Here is a 13,840-nt window from a genome sequence, read left to right as displayed (position 1 = left end):
AAGCCCTTTGCCTTGACCACGTCAATGTTTACCCTCTTGGCCCTATGGCACAATTTACTGGTTGTCAGCTTGCTCTGTCCGTAACTACATAGTTACTGAGGATTTTGCATTTTAAGTTACTCATCAGTAGCCATCGTTTGACCTTTTGGACTCCTCTAGATAAATTTGTCCCTCATCTGATTTTAGTTGGTTGGTAGAGTTGCTTTATGTATGTAACACATGGTCACTAAGTAAATACTGCTTAATGATTAAAGCTATAACTTTAAGGGAATATTAAGTTGCCCTGACTAACCTTGTTTTGGAGAAATGGCAATAGAATCCCTCACCTTATTCTGATTTTCTCCATTTTAAAAGAAGAGTGCAGTCTTTCAAAAGGAAAGGAATTTTGCTATCCTGGAATGTAAGGAGGGCACATATCTTTTCACTTATCTGTGAACGTTAACAACATTTATAGCGTACCTCCTGGGTGGAAGAAAAAAAAATACCACTTAAATGCAATTTTTATCATGTGAATTTCAAATGACGATTTGATGACACTCCTATTTTAGTCCTCATAACACTCTCAATTCCTGTAGCTCCTGCTGGCAGCTTGTGAACTGTCAGGCTAATGCTAAATTACGGAAACATTCTGGACATTCTGAGTGCCACTTGGCAGTGCTCTGCAGAGTTGACCCCCTGTGTTTGCCTTCCAGCACCCAGTGCTTGACGAGCCGATTGCCGAAGCGGTCTGTATTATCGCAGACACGGATAAGTGGAGTGTCCAGGTAGCCACAAGTCAGAGGAAGGTGACGGACGGCATGAAACTGGGCCAGGATGTCTTGGTCTCGAGTCAGGTGTCCAGTTTGCTCCACTCCATTTTACAGCTTTACAAGCTTCACCTCCCTGCTGATTTTGTAAGTACTTGTTCTCCTATCACCAAAGAAAGATAGTTACCACACTTTTAACAGTACCTTGATTATAAAATCACAACCCCAAATGTTTTGTGTTTCATATAGTTGGACATTAGCATAAGTAAAAATAGAACATGCAACATAACACCAGCAAACAGGGTAGATTTCAGTAAAAATAGCTCGTCCATGAAACAATACACAGTGACACGGAAATCTTTTTGAATAAGGTATATGGTAAAGGAAAAAAGCTATGGGGGAAGGGATCAGGCATAAAAGGAAATTTAAAATCTTCTTTTGGAGAACTCATTAGTTCTCCTTTATCGGATCAACATCAAGCAGGCCAGTTTCTGAAGGGATTCTAGTTCCTTTTGTTCAGGAACCGTTCTCCTAAAAGTGCTAAGGATAAAACAGAATATCATTTGTATAAACACAGTTTTGAAGTACTATACCCATAGACGATGGTATCAGTTGTTCCTTTTTAAATGGGATTTTTAAAAATTGACTTCATAACATTATATTAAACATAAACTAGAGCCCATAAACTCCTAGGAAATGATTAACAGCTCTCCCCCAGGCATTGGAATGAATGTAGAAAACAGATACTTTTCAATGTATGTGTGTGTGTGTGCAGAGACTGAGAGAAAATATATTTTGAGTGGGAGGGAGAAAGGTCTCAAAAGTGGAAGAGAGGCTCAAGGGCAGAAAGCTAGGAGAATCGTAAGTGAGCTGACCGACCTCAGGGATTTGCGCTGAGGTGAGAGAGCACCCACCTTCTCAGCTCATTCCCCCCTGCACTCGCTTGCCCTCTGCAGTATACCCCCAGACCAGAGTATCCGTCACCTCCCTTCTGGCCTCCACAACAGATACAGAGCTATTTAATAACAAAGGAGGAAGCTAAATATTAATTGCCTACAGTAATGCAAATGGAGTGGTAATTTTCCCGAGTTCTTCAGACCTATAGTTGCACCACATTCCTCAGAAAGTCAAGAGTTCTGTGGCCTTCAAGATGGTGATTTGAAATACGGTGTGGTTGTCATCTAAGCTGTGGCAGTGTGGCACGATAGGGAGACCCCTCAGTGCAACTGGCTTCAAGTCTAGGTTTTGCCATCGATGAGCCTTGTGAGCGTCTCTGAACCTCAGCTTTCTCACTTGTAAAACGAAGATAGTACGCATTCGACAAGCATGTTGTGAGAATCCTCTGAAAATTAGGTCTGAGATACTGCTTTTTAAAAAACTGGCAAAGCACTCTGCCAATATGGGACACTCTGACAGCCGGTGTACAGCGGTGGCCAGTGCGTGGCCTGTAGAGCCCAGTAGTCTGGGGTCACTTTCAAGCTCTGCTCCTTCCTGTGTGACTTCTCAGAGTCTCAGTTTCTATATCTGTAAAGCTGAGGAGGTGATGGAGCTTACCTCATACGGTTATGAAAATGAAATTAGATGATTCAGGTAAAGCACTTGGAACAGCGTTACATGTCATGAGTTCTCAGGAAACAGCTACTATTAGAGTGATTGCTAATAAATAGTATCATGAAACAAATTTACCAGCTGTAAAGACTGACAACAGCTTTTCACCAGAATCTTTATTTGGGCTTTAGACTGAAGCATACTCTTGCAGGACCTCTGTCCCAGGGGGTAATGTGAGAAGCACTTCCGGGTTATGATGACCTTACTTTTGTTCTATATTTGCAGGCAGTTTTTCTTCCTAGTAGCAAGCTGCATCATGCCTATTTAGAGGCTGAACTCTTTTTCTGTAAGGAAAGAAAGATACATTAGATTTTATACTTTTTTTTACTATTATAAGTATTTGCCGAACTTTCATATTTTATTCTGTAACACATAGCTACATTTGACATCTTAGTTATCCAGACAATAAATTGCTATAGCTAATTCTTTTTACTTTGTTTGGATAGCAGTATGTTTAGTCACTTAATACTATGAATGACTTATTTAACCTGACAAAACCAAGGTCAAAGAAAATTTCATCTGCAGTCTAAAACTCTCCTTAAAAAAATTACTTGAATGAAACACAACTAAATGACTATTAGAGCCTTCAGTATTTTCGAAAGGAAAAAGTGGCTATTTAAAATTTCAGAAGTTAAAAATTAAAGAAATCCATCTCAGGAATAAAATCCCAGAAAGGGGAGGGCAGAACCCAAAGCAGTTCTATTTGATAATCAAACCTTTTATAAAAAAAAATTCTAAATGATTTGATTTCAAGTTCCATATAGACCAATGTTCTCTTTATTTCCACATTACAACATACAGTTTTCATGGGGACTATGAAGACACCATAAATTAACCATTTAAAACAAAGGATGCCACATAATGTGAATGTTCTTTTTAATATTTTATAACACTCTTATTAAAAACTTTGTATTTACTCCATAAGGAACTGAAAACTTAACAGGAGATCCTTTTACCACCTAACTCTGTTTACTTGGAGAAACATTTTCATGAAAATTGGTGAAATCCTCCTTGCTTTGATTATTGCTCTTAGTTACTTACCAGTTTTTTTCACCCACTCCACACAGTGCATTTAAGATTTTAAGCCAGTGAAAAACTGAAAAGATTGCATCTCGAATAGACACTTTTTTCCTGTCACTGATCAGCCCAGGTGGTCAAGATCAACATTTTCAAATGCATCTGTTAATCTTTTTACCTTGAAAATAACAGGCGTAATGGTCTAGAAAAAATTATGTATGATGGAATTACCCTTGCCAAAGCCATCAGGTGTCTTACTGAAGATGCTTGGATGCCTCTGCCTGCCAAATGCAAAAGCATTTGCCTCTGGTGAAAGACACAGATGGTTGCTATTCTCTAAAAAATGAAGTTGGACACATTTCCAAGGGTAGAGATGTCCTGAGAATAATTGCCTTTTCTTTATTGTTATTAAAGACCTAGTTAAAATACACTCTTGAGAGGAAAAAAAATTTTTAAAGTAACCTTGTTCCATTCACTCTGCTGTTGGGGATGCATTTCACCGAAATCATGTGAGCTATAGGAAAACAACAAAGATACTCCTTAAACAATTATTTCTAGTAACAAAAACTCAGATTGCCATGTGGATAAGTAAATAATGGTAATTCACATTCTCAAAAATTATTTAATGATAAAAATTACATTGATAAAGATTTATTAATAACATGGGGAAAAGATTATTACAAAGATTTTAGAAAAGTAGGAAATAATTGCACTTACAGAATGAAGCTATGTTGCTTTTTAAAAAAAACTAGCAGATATGTATGAAGATCTTAGTAGTCATTAGAAAAAGTAAACTGTTGTTTTATAAAAACCTTTTCTTATACCTACCACTGGTTTGATATGGTTTGTAATTTTTAAGTGTGTTGGGAAGGAATGAGATTATAGCTGTGTCCTTAGAAATGAATTAAGAGAATTCCAGCTCTTTAGAATATTGGCAGAGACTTGAATCCTAGCCCTCATTGTGAATGTTATTGGCTTCACAGTGCATCATGCATCTTGAAGATAGACTACAAGAGATGTACCTTAAAAGTAAGATGCTGTCCGAATATCTTCGTGGACACACACGAGTCCATGTGAAAGAATTAGGTGTCGTACTGGGGTGAGTTCTGCCACTGATTCCCCCTGTGATAGGGCTGACCCTAGCCCCGCACCCACTGACCAACCCACTTAGCCTGTGTCACCCAGAACCTGCGCGCCCCAGTGCCCCACTGAAATGTTTGGGGTTCATGAGATGTGTGCCTCAGCTGCTTCCCATCTTTCGTATCTCTGATACTGGAGTTTCATACCCGCAAACAAATGCAGAACTCTAAGCTACTGGTACTTTATGTTAGTCTCCTCCCTGGATTATTTTATGCTTGAAAATGAAAAATTTAATCCCATTCTGCCTGCCCATTTCTAGTCATTTCGGTGAGAGGTCGAAGGCGCCACCTATCAGACATGCAGCAGAGCTTGTGTTTACATTTCGCTCCCTGGAGGAGGCAAGAAAGGCCTTCTCCTGGACTCTCAGGGGCCGCCTGCATGTCCACAGGGTGACCATACTTTCCCCTCTTTCAGTAGAAGCCCCTTGGAAGAGGAGACATACTGATGTTACTGACAGTGTAGATCATCTTCCGAGGGTTGGGTCTTGGCCATACCTTCTCTCAGAGAAGAAATGCTGACTTGTGTTACTCTCTGCTTAATGTTTCAACAGAGAACTAACAAAAAGACATTGTGTCTATGGGGAATTGACCCCCTTCCCTGTGATGATGATTCCCCTAATTTGGGACAAGAAATTATTGTGTCTTTAATGTCAACCTTGAAATTCTCTATCAAGCCTGCTAATCAAAATATTATTTCAAGACTTGGGCCTTTGCATTCTTGTCAGACTTTTCATCTTTCACACCCAGGATATGACTTACTGTATTGTTTGGCTCTTGGCATTTCCTGTCATACATTTTTCCCCCATACTTTATTCAAAAAAATGTTTTTCCCTTTTGAGGCATTTGCTTTGGCAGTTAACTTGCAGTTATCTTTGTTGCTGTTATTGTTGTTCTTAGTTGTTTAGATCTCTTTACCAGCCTCAGACTTGAGTCCTGCCTCACCAGGTTTCCATTGCCAGATGTGTGCCTTACATTTCTAGGATCTTCACCTGGACCCTGACTGGCAGGTGTCCATCGACACTATTAGAAGGATCATAAGGACTTATTATCTGCCTCATCTCTCGGTCCTCTTGGTGCATTATTAGTGGGGGTCACATCCAGCCTCGCTCTAGCCCCTTTCTCTCCTGGTCAGAGCTAGCAGCACAAAAGGTACTGAAGAACTTCTTATCTACCCTGAAAGGAGATCTGTAGGCAGCATTACTGGAGAAAGCATAGAAAGTTCCATGAAGTAATGCCAGCTACCTTTTTAAATTTTATTTTTGATTTTTCATTTTTGGAATTCAAGGGAAAAAAAAATAGGACATATTCCATGGACTGAAGCAGTCCTAATTTTTTTCAGGACATTTGGCAGCATTTAGCCAGTGACCATGCTGTATCCGCCTCTGCTGTAAGAGAGGCAGCCAAAGTCACGTCCATTTGATGCTATGTTGTCTCTTGACTCAGTATCTGTTAGTGTCACTTTGCTCCCAGAATCTTGTAGCTCAGATGCTTAGTGAGGATCTGAATTGTCTAACCAATTGAACAAATCCCCAAGTTTTTAGAAAAACTCCCACCTTCATCATTTTCCTAAGCCTGATTCCAGCCTAGGTGCGGAATCTCAGTACGCGTTCAAGAGCGCTGACTGGAAGAATGAGGAGATACTGGAGAAGACGTTACAGTACAACCCAGTGACGTGGTTGAGGAACATAGAAAAGTTCTGGGCTTAAACTGGTGGGAAGAGCAGCTTTGTGTCTCCCCCCACCCCACAGTCAGTCCGTGTTGAAGAGCACTGACTGGAAGAATGAGGAGATACTGGAGAAGACGTTAAAGTACAACCCAATGATGTGGTTGAGGAATATAGAACACTTCTGCGCTTAAACTAGGCGACCCCAACTGTGGGAAGAGCAGCTTTGTGTCCCCACACACATGCACACACAGCAAACCTGCATCTTTTTTCTGTGTCGTCGGGTGGCGGCCACTGGGAGATTGTATTAAAAGAACAGGTTTAGCATCTTTCCATCTCTTACTTTGTCATCAGTTTTAAGCAATGATCTGGCAAGTTTGGTACCTAGCAATAATACTTTCCTGTAAAATCGTGCTACTTTAATATTCTTTTATTTTTTTTTTTCACCATTCAGGATTGAATCCAACGACCTGCCTCTGTTGACTGCTATTGCCAGTACTCATTCTCCTTACGTCGCTCAGATACTCTTATAAGCTAAAGCTCAGGACAGTTCTTCCTTGGAAGAAAAAAAAAATCAGATTCTCAACTGAAGGTGAAAGGAATAAGCTCTCTGTGACGTCAAAAGCATGAGAAGAGCAAACAGTCATTCCATCACTTTGTTTTGTTTTGTTTTGTTGCTTTCAAGTGGATGCTTCGTTGGACGACTTAGGTTTACTTGACATAATGGCATTTATGTTTTTCGTGAATACTCTTTGGCCTTTTGTTATCCATGAATCAACAGAGAGAGTGACCTTTTTGGTAGGAGGAGACATAAACACTACACTAAACACTAAGCTGCTGGCACAGATCACCGTGTGTTTTGGGCGGAATGACAAGGGACTTGGGAGCAGGGGTAACTGGTGTACATACCATTCCAGTAGGACAACGTTTCGGAGTTTAAGCATGAGCTCTCCAAAGTGGAGAACGTGCAATTTGCTACTCTAAGAAGACAGTCAGAACAAGGGATTTGGATTCCAGGGCAGAGTTTGCTTTTTACAAAAGGTGAAAGCAAGCAAGCCACATTGTGCCATCTTCCGCTCCAGTGGCTGTAGGCATTACTGCCTGACAAATCAGGAAGGAGGATCGACCTTTGGGCAGAGGGTGCTGTAGGGATCCACTGTTTCCACACCTTCTTGGAGTTTACCTTGTTGCAGATGCAGCCACAGGTAGGTTAGAGACGGACTGTTGGTGCAATAAACCCAGGAATCAGTGTAGCATCTTAATCTCATCAAGATTTAGTTCAGAGCGGCAGAGTACACAGTCTGGTACCATGTTTTATCCTCATACTTAGAGCTTTCAGCAGCCTTTTTTAGGAGAGGCCACTTACCAAAGTTATTTCTATAAGCTCACAAGAGTGTTTCTGTTGCTAAATTCTTCCAGCCGAAGCTTCCTGTAATAGTTAATACAAATGACTATTTGTACTTTCAAAGGCACAGCTGGCCTGGTGGGAAATGAACCTGCAACAGTTCAGGACGACTAAGGAAAGGGGTTAGTTTGTACATTGACCAACAATCCATAAGTGATCTCAGTTTTTACATTATCATCTCTGTGCCTTCTAATCTTTTAAGTCCTTCGCAAAACACCTCTCCAGAAATTAACTTACCCATTATAAAATCTGCCAAAATGAGGGATTATTAGCATAGTTCACTTTTTCAGAAACCTTAATTTTTTGTTAAATGTAAAAGAAACTTCACTTAGTTTACTGGCCATGAACTCTGGCCATGTCAGACTACGTACTGATGTCCAGGGTAAAGGAAAAGACTTTTCAGAATTAGATCGTGAAAAGACAGGCGCTAATCTTGCAAATCAGAACATTGTTAGCACCTTGCAGATCTTGAGTACAGTTGATTATAACCAGGCTCTGATTTCCTTTCACTGCTGTGTGAATTAATTCCGGTCCTTGTCGTGTACACTTTTGTACCTAAGATTATGAAGTAACTTCCCTTTTAGGGGTTAGAATGACTTCAGATTTTTTATTTGATAAAATCCTGATTGTAAACCACCAAGTTTATTCTTTTACAAATGCAAGTTAATTGTTTGTTTGAAAGAGTAAGCCGCAGTACTAATGGAGAAAAATAGGTGTAATAATTCTTTAGGAATAGGTCAGAACTGCTGCCTTCCTGTCTCTTTTTATGATGTGAAATGTAGGTGGGTGCATTAAGGTTCTTAAGATCTTTAATTTTTATTTTATGTCTTTCTTTTGCAAGATTGAAGTTTTCCATCCTTTTAATGTTTATCTTATTTCCTCTAACATATGAGTTTGGTGGCTTAAGTCTCTAGTTCTGTGACATCACTGCTTGCTGTTACGTTACACAGAGAATGAACCTCACCTGTGGCTCAGCTCACTCATTATTTGTTTCTCGTTAATGTGTGAATAAATTATAATAGCTGATATTACATCATTCCTATCTGTACCAGTTTAGAGCATTCCCCTCATCTCTCTTTCCCCTTTCCTTGTTTACACGTTTTGAGCACTTTCCCTCATTCACCACTTTCCAGGAATTCATAGAAAATAACTAGATACAAAACCAGTTTCATTCAAAATGTGTATACATAGCGGCATGTTGAAAATTAGACCCGTGTGGGGGGAAATTGAGCTTTAAATGGCTGATTCTAAACTCCATACATCAAAATTTAGCCCAGTCCTCTCAAAGCCTGAGAAAATTTAATTTGCCTCAATCTACTGTTCTAAAACTCTCTCTCGGAAAATGTCTGTTGCAAAACTACAGGTGGGTCACGTGTGGGGGTTGTCCCAGTGACACTCAGGATTCCAGTCAGAACCTAATCCTCACGTCTGTTGCCTACAAAAACAGACCAAGAATGTTGCTGCTCTTTTGTAATCCTCCTTTAAATAACACTCAAGTTTTGTTTGTCTTAAATTCAACCTCTTCCCAAAAGTGGAAAAGAAAAAAAAAATCTCATGGAATTGCGTTGAGATACACCCACTCACACCACCTGGTGGCTTCATTCTGTCGTAGCCCAAGAGGCAAGAAAGGGATCCCGCCCTCTCCCAATGCCCACCTCAAGAAAAAAATTAAAATTAAAAAAAAAAAAAAGAAAGAAAACTACCTCAGTTGACAGGATGCCACCTTTAGGGTTTCTTCAACTTTTAAGTCTTACCTGTTGAGTGTAACTTTTGTAGCATCTTGCTTTTTTAAGCAAGCCAGTGAGGCATGACAGAGCAGAAGTGTGTAAATGTTACTGTGACGGACCTCTTTCTAGCATGTTGCGGTTTTATTTTTAATAGATTGACGAGTGATATGAATGTAAAGATAATTGTGTACGTTTAAACATGACAATGAAAATTTAAAATGTAGCTTCCATACTTGTGCATAATTCCAAAGTATTTTATTTTTATCAGTGTTAAATAGCTTTTTGTACAGGCTTCAATCCATTTTTCTGAGGTGTGCTGTTTTTTAATAAAAGTAACTATAATCTTTTCACATCCCATGGAACTGCCGTTTACACATCACAACTTTTTAAACTTACCATATTTTTCAAAAGTAACTTTTTTGGAGGGAGGAAGGTCCCCACTTGCTAAGTGATACTAAACTGTTGTTTAGGCTCTTATAATTAGGTCCTGAGATTTTATAAAAAATTTAGTCTGTAGCTTTTTAGGTTCTTCACTAGAGTTGGTTGTACATAAAAATAAAGAATATAAAGTGACCCTAAAATTCTTTTAAATGTCTGGATTTTCCCACTAATATGTACTTTTGAAAGTATTTTGTTCATGCATACTTTCACCATTAAATTGAAAAAATCTTTAGCTTCTCTTGGTAAATGTGAACCATTTGTTTTTTATTGTGCTGTGGGGGAGGGGATATTTTAATATAATATTTACCTAAATCAAGCAGCCCCCTCTGGAGTGTTAATTTTTAAATGTCAAAATTATGGTGACCATATATCTTGGGAGCAAGATTGCAATATGCTTAAATTTAAGTGGTGTTTAAAAAAAAAATTCTGGGATTTGTTATTATTGAAGCTCCAGTAAGACACATTCATAGGACTTTATATTTTTGATCAGGTAAATAGGTATCAATGTCAATGTATAGAAATTTTTTCTTAAAACTTGTTCATGTATTATTTTGACCCATTTTTCTGTGGCATTTGGTGCAATAAACCTTTTGAACTTATCTTGAACATTTTCCTCGTACTGCATGTGATTTGTTAATTTAATCTTAGCTCTTAAAAACTTAGAGGTCTCATTTCCATTAATTCATGCCGAAACGAGTGGTTAAATACGTCAGTGATTTTCAGCAGGGATGTTTTGGAAGTGTAGGGACATTTTTGGTTAGCATAATGGTGGGTGAGAGTTACTGGCCCATAGAGGATGGGGGCTGAGGACGGTAAGAGAAATGTCTTGTAATGTATGGGACACCCCACAGAATGAGGAATTGTCCCCCCTCCTGCATGACTTTTAAATGTTCTGCTGGACATTCATGTGGGTGAAAAAGCTGCTTATAATTATCTAAGCTAAGAATTTAATTCTGCTTTACATAAAAGCCCAATGTGTTTTTCACATGATTTTAATATATGCTGAATTTTCCAGGAATGCCACCCGTTGTATAAATCGAAGGAAGATTTTACGTTGTAAGATTCAGGGTTTTTACAAGAATTAACATAAATTTGGAAAACAACATTAACAACAGCTACTACGCTAATGAATTTGAGTCCTTCATTTGTAATTATGGCATTCATGGAAACTACATAGAGATGCAAGCCTCTGCCTGCTTCATTATATTTTCTATTCTAATCTAGTGTTTCAGTGTCTCCCTATTAAAATACGTTGTAATATGTTACTTTCTTAAATAGTACATCTAGGGCATTATATTGGTTTGTAATGAATTATGTGTGTTAATTATGAATTTAGGAAAGTAAGGGGCATTATATAATATTTGCTATGTAAAGAATGAGATCATCCATATATATATATATATATAGTCTCGGGGAAAAAATGCGTTTAAGTAGAACTTTTGTAACATACATAATGCCATACTGAATTATGTTATCTAAAAGACTACAGGGAGAAGGGTATCTGGGTGGTTCGGTCGGTTGAGCATCTGCCTTCGGCTCGGGTCATGATCCCAGGGTCCTGGGATCGAGCCCCTCGTTGGGCTCCTTTCTTGGTGGGGAGCCTGCTTTTCCCTCTGCCTGCCACTCCCCCTGCTTGCGCTCTCGCTCTGACAAATAAGTAAATAAAATCTTTAAAAAAAAGACTATAGGGAGAAGTAACCTTAGGTATTTCAAATTCCTTTTTGGATTAAATGAAAATTTCAAAGGTGTTTTCCATATTCCCTCAAGCACTTTAAAATCATGCCATTGATAAAGAACTTACACACCACATTGCTTTTTGGTTCCCTGGTGTGGGGACAGTTTTGTCAGATGCTTTATATGTGTTTAATCCTCACACCTGAATGAGATAGGTACTGTGATAGTTAAATTTACGTGTCAACTTGGTAAGGCCATGGTACCCAGATATTCGAATCAAACACGAATGTGGAAGTTGCCATGAAGATATTTTTTAGATGTGATTAATATTTGTTTTTTATTTTTTAAGATTGATCATATCACCTCATTTAATCCTTACCCATTCACTCAGCCATTCAACAAATATTTAGGTGCTAGGCACTGGTGGAAGTGCACAGGACAGCGGTGGAAAAAGCAGTCCAAGTGGGATCTTTCTGGTAGCTGAGGGGGCAGGTGGGGGGGTTGCAGGGTTACAGACAAATCACCTATAATAACATGGGGGCCTGTGCCAGCTACCGGAGGAACTGGGAACCAGGTTGGAAGACAGAGGGGCCCCCTCTGCTAGGGGTGGAAGGGGGGGTTGCTCAAAACAGGCCTCATGTTAGGTTTTTTTTTCCTTAAGATTTTATTTGTTTATTTGACAGAGAAAACAAGAGAGCACAAGCAGGGGGAGGGAGAGGGAGAAACAGCAGACTCTCCCGGGGAGCAGGGAGCCCGATGCAGATGTGGGGCTCAATCCCAGGACCCTGAGGTCATGATCTGAGCCAAAGGCAGACGCTTAACCAACCAACGGAGCCCCCAGGCACCCCCCCCCCCACCCATGTTAGGATTTATTAGGACCTGGTTTTCAGCGAGGAGATGAAGGTTCAGAGAAGTTGACTGACAAAAACACTGCTTCTCCAGAGTGCTCCCGGAGGGCTGACTCCTGCCGGGCAGTGATTGCCACAGAGGGCTGCAGAGCTAACCCGTCAGGAAAGTAAGTTCTTTAGGGTCCCCCTAAACTCCATGCTTCCCCCCACAAAACAACTGAAAGAGCGATCATCCCCTGCCCCACAGGAGAGAGGGAAAACCGAGACCAGGGGAGAGTCCCACAGCCAAGGGCCAAGGCAGGGTCAGGCGGGCACCGGATGTCATCTGCCTTCAGCAGAACCGTCGTGTTCCAGGCCTCGCTCCTGCAGACCCGTGCGTCCGACCCGCACCCCTTCCCCCTCCAAGGCCCACGTCCTGTCCTTATGGCTTCCCTCTTGTACACTCCATCAGTTAGCATGGTCTGTGCTCCAGACACAGGTGGTGTCTTTGGACAGGATGAGGGTCTCAGGTCGGCTGCCTGGGTTCAAATCCCGACTCGGCTGCCTACTAGCTGTGTGACCCTGGACCAATTTCTCAACCTCTCTGGTCTCGGTTATCACAGCTGTGAAGTGAGGGTGATAATAGCTTCAACCTGCTCTAGGGTCCTGAGGATCCAAATGGACCCCGAAGACTGCAGCACAGTGCCTCTGGCTCGCCTGCTGTGCGAGCTGGGTTCTCTCCCCGCGCGGGGCACAGACCTGAAGAGCCCACTAGGCTGAGAGCCGGCGGTGCTGGTCTCACCGTCCTCACACCTAACCTCAGGCTTTGGCGGAGAACCAACCTGGGAAACAGACGCCCCAGGTAAAGCCAGGGAGAGGGTGAGGGGCTCAGTGACGCGAGGCGAGAGGGGAGGTGGGTCGGGTAGAGACCCGCGCAGAGTCGAGGCAGTTCCCGCCCCCGCCCTAAGTTCACCCTCCGCCGCAGGTCGGGCCCTGCCTGGTGGCCCAGGAGGAACGCTCCTGTGGCCGATGCACAGCTCTGACCCTGAGACTTTCTCGGAGCCCGCGGGCCGCTCTCATCCCGCAGCAACCTACCGCAGACCGCGTCCCGCCCCACAACCCCAGTCCTCCTGCCTTGGGCCGGGAGCCAATGTGTGTGCGGGGGTGGGGTGGGGGCGGGGGGGGGCACCAGCATCTAGACCCCCCCCCCGCCCCCGACGGGCCGCCGTAGGGCTCCGCGAGATTAACATTTAAATGAGTAGATTTGAAGCAAAGCAGATTACCCACCATAATGTGGGTGGGCCTCATCCAGGCAGTTGAAGGATTTAAGGGATTGCGGTCCCCAGTGCAGAGGGAATTCTGCCTCCTGACTGCCTTTGGACTTGAGCTGCGACATCATTCTTGCCTGCGTCTCCTGCCTGTTGGTCTACCCTGCAGATTTTGGATCTGCCAGCCTCCACAATCGTGTGAACCAGTCCTTAAAAGCAATCTGTCTGTCTGTCCATCTTTTTGGTTCTATTTCTCTGGAGAACCTTGACTAATACAGGTACTTCAGATATCAGTCAGATGATATATATATTATGACCCCCAAAA

At 41.5% G+C, this 13,840-nt stretch overlaps 2 protein-coding genes across 6 annotated transcripts in view; one reads left to right on the top strand and one right to left on the bottom strand.

The window, feature by feature from the left end:
- The window catches only part of FNIP2 (folliculin interacting protein 2), a 136,548-nt gene extending 127,391 nt beyond the window's left edge, over nt 1–9,157 (top strand). For all 5 annotated transcript variants that reach the window (XM_028104365.2, XM_028104363.2, XM_028104364.2 and 2 more), the window contains 3 exons: nt 693–893; nt 4,355–4,470; nt 6,628–9,157. In XM_028104365.2, coding sequence (XP_027960166.1) covers nt 693–893; nt 4,355–4,470; nt 6,628–6,706 — 396 coding nt within the window. In that variant the 3' untranslated portion in view covers nt 6,707–9,157. The remainder of the gene's footprint in view (nt 1–692; nt 894–4,354; nt 4,471–6,627) is intronic.
- A 3,707-nt stretch (nt 9,158–12,864) lies between these two features.
- Nucleotides 12,865–13,840, bottom strand: part of SPMIP2 (sperm microtubule inner protein 2) — an 86,800-nt gene continuing 85,824 nt past the window's right edge. The window contains exon 5 of the mRNA XM_028104339.2: nt 12,865–13,089. Coding sequence (XP_027960140.2) covers nt 12,865–13,089 — 225 coding nt within the window. The remainder of the gene's footprint in view (nt 13,090–13,840) is intronic.

The sequence above is a fragment of the Eumetopias jubatus genome, unplaced genomic scaffold (genome assembly GCF_037043125.1).
Source record: "Eumetopias jubatus isolate StellerSeaLion01/CBP00866 unplaced genomic scaffold, mEumJub1_p1.0 scaffold_2, whole genome shotgun sequence".
NCBI lineage: Eukaryota > Metazoa > Chordata > Mammalia > Carnivora > Otariidae > Eumetopias > Eumetopias jubatus.
This window is presented reverse-complemented; position numbering and strand designations above follow the sequence as displayed.